Source organism: Aythya marila (genome assembly GCF_965140915.1).
Source record: "Aythya marila genome assembly, chromosome: 4".
NCBI classification, from domain to species: Eukaryota; Metazoa; Chordata; class Aves; order Anseriformes; family Anatidae; genus Aythya; species Aythya marila.
Genome location: NC_139045.1, coordinates 47,003,748 through 47,011,251, shown reverse-complemented (window position 1 = coordinate 47,011,251; position 7,504 = coordinate 47,003,748). Strand labels below are relative to the sequence as shown.

At 47.9% G+C, this 7,504-nt stretch overlaps 1 protein-coding gene across 1 annotated transcript; it reads left to right on the top strand.

The window, feature by feature from the left end:
* Positions 1-5,702: 5,702 nt before the first annotated feature.
* LOC309878087 (growth-regulated alpha protein-like) lies at positions 5,703-7,015 on the top strand. Its single transcript, XM_082760248.1, has 4 exons — positions 5,703-5,768; positions 5,879-6,005; positions 6,090-6,173; positions 6,296-7,015. Exons 1-4 carry the CDS (start codon positions 5,714-5,716, stop codon positions 6,309-6,311), a joined length of 282 nt encoding a protein of 93 aa, XP_082616374.1. The 5' UTR covers positions 5,703-5,713; the 3' UTR covers positions 6,312-7,015.
* Positions 7,016-7,504: the final 489 nt, after the last annotated feature.

Sequence of the window (7,504 nt, the reverse complement as noted above, 5' to 3'; positions counted from 1 at the left end):
ATGATGTGCACCATGAATACAGCCAGAGCCCTGCAAATGGAAAGTGTGCTGATGGAGTCAAACAAACTGAAAAACTTCACTAGAATGCACGGATTTTGTCAAATGCAAGCTAATATTCAAATGTTAATGGGAAACTGCTTATATAAACTAAACTACTCTGATCTCACAGCAACACGGTATTTAGGGAAAAGTGAAACGATTCTTTTCAGTGTCCTGATCAATTGGGTTTTGGGGGAATTTAGGCTATTTAGAAGAAATCTAAAGGTAAAAATGCTGAATTGCAAGCAGATCAGAAGTTACTTTTCTCAATAGCCTATTTTTCACAGACTCCCTGCAGCTTTCTTACTTTTCTGCCCTCTGCATGTGCTCCTGATATGATAAGCAAGACAATGCGGAAGACAGCCATTGATAAGGTAACTGGGAAGTAGCCTCAGGGGCAATCTTAGTTATCAAAAACATTGTTCATGCTTTCCTTCCAAACACGTCCTTCTCTAAACTCCTCCCTCTAACCGGCTGAAATGAATACCCTTCCCTCTTTCTGTTTTGTATAATACTTTGCATAATTCACCAAGAATCATGCAAACTTACCAAGATTATCTTTTCTTCTTTTGAACTAAGTAGCAGGCATCATTTGTTGCTGGGAACAAGGTAATTGATTTTACCACTGCCACCAAGTAGGCTGAAAAATAAACATGTATGTATTACTCAAAAGTGTTTTAAGAAAGTATTCCCTGAGATAACGGCTTTGATATCTTCTAGCCTATAAGTTAAATACAGCTTCTTTTTTTCCCTTCATTGCAACACAACCAATGAAAGTAACAGAGCATCAAAATGTGCATGTCGTAAGAGAAGCCTTCAAAGATTTTGGGATGATTCCAACAACTGTCCCCTTTTTCACGTGAGCACACATTCGGTTCCTCAACTGATGTCATCATTTCAGCCCAAAGACCACAACTATCCAAAGCACACCCGCAAGCATTACTCAGCTCCACTGAACCCAAAAACTTAATCGGATTAAAACCCAGGTTTGGGGTAGGGGTAATTTTTTCCTCTTCTTTTTTTTTTTTTTTTTTGGGGGGGGTGGGGGGTGGTGGTTAATGGTTCCTATTTTAACTCACATATTCATACCCACCACTGCAAAATGTTAACGCCTAGAAAGTGTCAGCAGAGTGGCAGTGTACGAGTGTCAGTGGCTGTTGCTGGTGCCACATCCTTTTTGGAACAACCATCAGCTGTTGCAGGAGGCGCTGTACCACGCCTGTACAAGCCACTGCCAAAGTACAAGTCCTGCTCTCAGATGTTAGTCAGACAGCAAGCAGCAGCATCCAGATGTGTATTCAGTGTAGTTATACCTGAATTACTGTGCAAACCACAAATCTGCCCCAGCAATCAAAAAACCTGCTTGCTAATGACAGGTGAGCAGGGCCTAAGAGCCCACAGCAAGATATCCTTTGCACCTTCTGAGCAAAGAGTTGCTCCTGATGATTTTACAGATCCAAGGGCAAAAACCCACAGGAAGTTTGCACAATTCATAGCATTTTCAGCTGTTTGCAAGGCCAAAATGAACTCATAAAGCCTTTTGGGACCTATGTTGACTTCCAGAGCTTACCAGATGCACAGCTCCAGGAGAAGGGTGTCACCAAATTGTAGCCTTCATCCAGGATGAAGCCTGCCACCATAAAGCCAGGGTTTCGTCCCCCTCAGGGTGAGGCAGGCAAGTGTTCCCTTGAACAAACTGCTCCCAGCCTCAGAACGAAGCCCCTCTTGCCCTTATATGTTGGGTATAAATTCCCGGAGCTGGACAGTTTACACACTTTTGAAACACTTGCATGTGTAAGGGTCACGAAAAGTGAGGTCCAAGAGTGGCAGTAACGGCAATCCCGGTAGCTACCTTAAAGGGGTAAATTGCAACTTGAAGCCGTAGAATGGAGAAATGATTGCCGGACGAATTGATGTCAAAGCCAAGCATTTGTATTTGCTAAGGTAATGCTTGAGTAATATAAGCACATTCCTTTGCAGCTATTAACACTGTGTTTGTTCATGCTTTTATTGCCACCACGGAGCACAGGAAAAGGAGAACCTCTAACTCTGTTAGGAAACAAATGAAGACCCCAAAATTCCCAAGTGTTGAAAACAGCTGAAGACCAGGAACGGAGCTAAGAAAATACTGACCAGCAGTTTGCTATAGATCATTATTTTAAATGAAAGTGTTAACATCTCACTTGGCCGTCCACCTGCAGCCAAGTCATGATAGATCCAAAATGAACAAGGCAAGAGGCAGGGAAGAACCTGGCTTTCTGAATTCTGGCTGACATGGTTCTCTCTTTCCTGTCTTTTCTTTCCTTATAAAAGGAAATGTGCCAAGGACAGCGAGGGGATCGAGAGGAAAAGGCAGAATCCAAGAGGGCTCATCTGCAGCCCAGTGTTACCTGGACTGAAAAGAGCCTACCCACATTCACAAGGAAGGCAGCTACAGGTGATCTGGAAATCTACAGGTACAAAGCCTTGCTCATGCATATAGTTTTGGCTCCTGGAGAACCCCCAAAGATCCCCATTTCATGGGCACCAGGCCTGTCTGCGTGTGTCCTGACTCACAGGATCAAGCCCTGTGTTGCCCCCTGCACCTCGGCACACTCACCACCTCTGACTACTGCTCATTTCAGCACACAACTCTCCGGGAGAACTGGTTGCCGAATTTCACACATTGCTGCTCAGCATCCAAAACAGCCTCACGCTTCAGACCCCTGGAGACTTCTCCTGGAATTTCCCCAGCAGTAACCACTGTGGAATGAGCCTGACGGGTCAGATATTGTGGGTAGTTATCCAAGCATAAATCCAAGCTCTGTCACGTAAACTGTCCTTACACATGTGTACTGTCCAAAAACAACACGTAATCTGACTGTGACAATTTCTTACTCAACAGATCTGCTCTCTGCGTTTACTCAGAGCAGGATTTTCTGATGAAAGCTTCAGTGACCTGCACGGGATTATCTGTGCATCATCCTAACTGTTTATCGCCTCAGTTGGCTACAGCTGGGCAAATCCTTCTTCCTGGTAACACAGCGCGCTGTTCAGCTCGCAAAGGCTATGTGTAGGAGAAAACCACTTACGGACACACACGGGGATACAAGGGTGGGCTAGGGGACTGGCTTGCTGCAGATTAATGTGGCTGAAATGTGTTCCTACCAACATGCATATGCAATTAAAATCTCTGTTCATTAGTGTCATCTTAACAGCTGCATTTTTATCGTTTTTTTAGCAATCTCTGTAGCTTTTGAGAAAAACACATCCTCTGCCTCTCAGTGGCTCCAAACTCCTCAGTTGACATTCTATGGGCTTGGAAAAAATTATAAAACAAACAAACAAACAAACAAACAAACCACACATGCAACACTATTCACTGGGGTCTATTACTACTATTGCTACTTAAAAGAGTCAGGTCAAAAAAATGCAGCCTGGAAGAGCACCTCTGCTACAAGGCCTGAAGCCACAGTTATGATGCATCAGTGATGCTGAATTTCATACACACATCGGTGGAGAATTCACCCTCATTAAAACTAATTCACTAAACTAAAAAAAAGAGATGGCATTCCGTGACTCACGGGCAGTAACAGGCCCAGATTTAAAGAGGTATTTCCTCCAACCCACCCAATGCAACACCTACGCAACCCCTATCCCCTCTACAGACTATGGGTCCTCTTCGTGTCTGCGGCTGTTCCCTTTCTCCCTGTGGCTGTGTAGCTGCCCCAACATTTCCCCAGCTGTGCTCATGTTCTGGGGACGCCGAAGCAGCTGGGCAGGAGGCAGGCAGGCCAAGCTCTGCGCTGGCTGCAGGCAGGAGTGGACGGGCTGGCCAGCTGGCAAGGCAGGGAGCAGGACTGACGCTGCACTTCTCCCTTAATGGCAGTGCTGGCTCGGCTCACCCTCCCACCCCAACACGACACCACCTCGCATCAGCTTGATTGATTGGAGCCCGCAGACCCACAGCTCTTGGACAAATCTTCCTGCGGTTGGCCAAGCAAGACAGACTTTACTGGAGGGGTGAGGCTGGGGAAGCAGGGAGTGACAGAGCTGGACAGAGAGAGAGCTTGAGAATGTAATTTCCTTCTAAGACTCAGCTGAAAGCCGCCAGCCCAAAAGGATGACATGACCATTTGTGCCCCTTTCCATTGGAAAGGAGTGCAAATTAGTCATGAGATATTTCCTGCCTACATGGGGCAATCACCATTTGGTTATGACGTGCAATCTGCCTGCACTGCTGGTCTCCTGAGGGACTGAGCAAGGAGCTCACAAGCCATCTGGGCTGCAAAGAGGACAGAGCTCAGGAGAGAGCCTCTGTGTAGCCCTTATCCCCACTAGGGCTCTTCCCTCTGCTGCATCCCACGTGCTTTCAGTCCTGAGCTTGGTTTTGCTTTCAGACAGGAAATCTTCTAATGGGATTGCTGTACTGTGATCCTTGTGACTTCAATAATCACTTGATTTTGCTTTCCATGCTGGTGTCCCCACCACTATAGCTTTACCTGCAGCTAATGCCTACACTGTCCTATTACTGTCATTAAAATACATACTTGGCTAGTCACTTAAAAAACATAAATGTAACCTATGTACCTCAGCTGCAAGAAGCCACCTCTGCAGTGAGTCTTCTTATAAGGAAACAATACCCATTTTCCCCTGAAAATCAAGTCAAGCCAGTTCAAAATAGCCACTATAACGTGCCTGATCTCAAGTCAGTCTAATAATGATTCACGAGCAAGTCTCTTCTTCATAAACTAGGAATGTTGCACTGGAATTTGTTTTTATGGGATCTTGCATTATTGCTTCAAGTTGTAGATGTATATTCCCCAGCAAAGAATTTATTTATTTAATAAATAAAGATTAGAACATTGCAAGGGGAGGGAGACCAAAGAACACCCTTACAAGGCTTTACTGCTTGCATAGCCATACCCGTGTCCCGAACTGAAGCAACAAATGGTACAAAAATACCAGCAGCAATCAGGACAAACAAGGTATGTGAGCTGTTGGAGCAAAACCCATGGCAGCAATTCTGGAACAATTCACTTCTCTGAAGTCTGTTCACAAACATTCATGCAAAAGAGCAAAAAACTTCAGCTGCAAGCAGAACAAAACGCAACCCTGCAAAGTGCTATTTCATATCCAAGCTAATTGCCAATGTTTCTATATCTCTGACTAAATCTATGAATAAATAAATCTAAATAGCATCTAATTCCTTTTAAAGACTCCCAGAAAGCTGCTTTTTCGCTGCTTCAGGGCAGAAGTTAGCAAAATTTGTTGAGTGTACCGAACGCCGAGAGGGAGCTATCCGCAGAGAAGCGGAGTAGGAGCTTGCAGGAGGGGATTTCAGGTACGCAAACGCGAGTGCCACCTATCTGCAGGCAACACCGCTTCGCACCTCTCAAACGGCAGGTGCAGAAAGGGCTGAGCGGGGGGAAAAGTCCCCCCTGGGTGAAGGCGAGAGGTCGCCAGCAAGGCGAGCTCCAGCCCCTGGATGTCCCTGTGGACGGAGGGGATGGAGGGGACGGACGGGGAGCCCTGTCCCGCCCAGCCCCCGGGGTTCCTGGCCCGAAAGCGGTGAACCCGGCCCCTCTCCACGCCGGGGAAAACCCCCGGCAGCTCCCGGCCGGGCCATAAAAGCAGGGGCAGGCAGCGGGGAGGCTCAGGCAGCTCCGTGGCACCTCCGATGGCATCCCGAGCCATGAACCCGCACCTCCTGCTCCTGCTCCTGGCCGCCTGCGCCGCGCTCTGTTGGGGTGAGAGCAGCGGGGACGTAGCTTAGGGGGGACAGGGGATAGGGAACAGGGGGACGAGGGGCGGGGGGGACGGCCCCAGAGACTCGCTGAGGCCGTGCCCCCTTCCCCAGGTGCGCCCCTGGCCGGGGAGCTGCGGTGCCGCTGCGTGCAGACTGTGACAGAGGTGATCCCCCCGCGGCGCCTGGCCGGGCTGGAGCTCGTCCCCGCGGGGCCGCACTGCGCCGTGCCCGAAGTGATGTAAGTGCCAAGTCCCTGTCCCTGTCCCCGTCCCGGGGTCCCCCGGCTGGCAGAGCCCCTCCTGAGTCCCCTCTCACCCTGCAGAGCCACCACGAAGGCGGGCAAGACGCTGTGCCTGAACCACTCGGCGCCCTGGGTGCAGCTGCTGATCACCAGGCTCCTCCGCAGGTACAGCGGGATGGGATGGGATGGGATGGGATGGGATGGGATGGGATGGGATGGGATGGGATGGGATGGGATGGGATGGTACCAGGACCAGCCCTGCTGAGCTCCTGGCCCCTGCTTTGCAGCTCGGCACAGAATTGATGGGGAAGGGGCTCCTGTGACGCTCTCAGCTTCAGCCCTCAGTGGACGCCTCCTGAGACTCTGCGCCTCGACTTGGCACCTTTCGTTAACGCCGTGGTACCTGGATGCACTTAGAGCCCAGCTTTAAGTGTCCTACTCATTTTCTGCCTTTAAATCCTTGCTGTGAGGCATGGCACGAGGAGACTTCCAGCAACCGCCCTGCCACCTCTCAACGCACAAACATTGCCGGACTGCAGCATCGGCACGCTGCTGGTGGGCTCGGGATGTCCGCAGGCAGCGATGTCCACCTTAGGCATGCGATGGCAACCCTAGACAAGTGATGTCTTTTTTTGTATGGCATAATGTCATAATTTATATTGAGTCACATAAAACTGACTGTTGCACTGGTGGATGTTTACTTGCTATAGTCCAAATCTCCTCTGGGAACTGCACGTACGTAGTTTTCCCCACTCTTCATAGCTCTGTCCAGCAGAAAGTGAAAACGAAGGGGGAATCTCAGCCTCTTTGTAATTACTGGTAATTAACTGTCTTCACAGTGAGACCATACAGGTTCTATTCATCTGCTAACTGCAGCCTCTCCAAATGTCAAAGAAACTGCTAGTTATTTATATCTAATTATTGTGTAGGTACATCATTGTACAACCAGCCTGATTGTGATAAGTGCCTGTAACTTAAATGGAAGATTTTTCTAACGTATTGTTTGCTACATGTGTTTCCTAATTAAGAGTTTCTCCTTTGTTACTTATGGTGTTTCGCTTTTAAAAAATAAATATTTAGTTAAATATGCTTGGTGTCTGTTCCCATGTGTTCACATCATCAGATAACATCATGGATGTTATCTGGATAACACCAGATTTTCAAGTTCAATTAGTTAATGGCTTATATAGACCGTGCCCATCAGTACTGTCACCATTCCACTGTTACAGCCCTCATCATGCCTTTGTCTTAGTGGCATTCTGGTGTGAGAGCACTGGGACTGAGCTTCTTTTGTTTGGTCCCATTTGTAGGGGAATGAAATTATGTGAGAGGCTGATGTGAAAAGCATCGAGGCTCCATCATCTGCTTAAATTTCACAGCAGTCACCTGAAAACAGAACTAGGCTGGAGACAAGAGGGGTTGGAACAACAAAACAATGTGTTTCCACATAGCAGCCTAATTTTTTGTACTGCCTTCTGGTTCCTTTTCAAACGAGG

What these genes read in the sequence shown, in the direction of transcription:
- LOC309878087 (XM_082760248.1), top strand. Translation starts at nt 5,714, where the DNA reads ATGAACCCGCACCTCCTGCTCCTGCTCCTGGCCGCCTGCGCCGCGCTC. An exon ending in CTGCGCCGCGCTCTGTTGGG is followed by an intron (nt 5,769 to 5,878) that starts GTGAGAGCAGCG and finishes CCCCTTCCCCAG; the next exon opens with GTGCGCCCCTGGCCGGGGAG. An exon ending in TGCGCCGTGCCCGAAGTGAT is followed by an intron (nt 6,006 to 6,089) that starts GTAAGTGCCAAG and finishes CTCACCCTGCAG; the next exon opens with AGCCACCACGAAGGCGGGCA.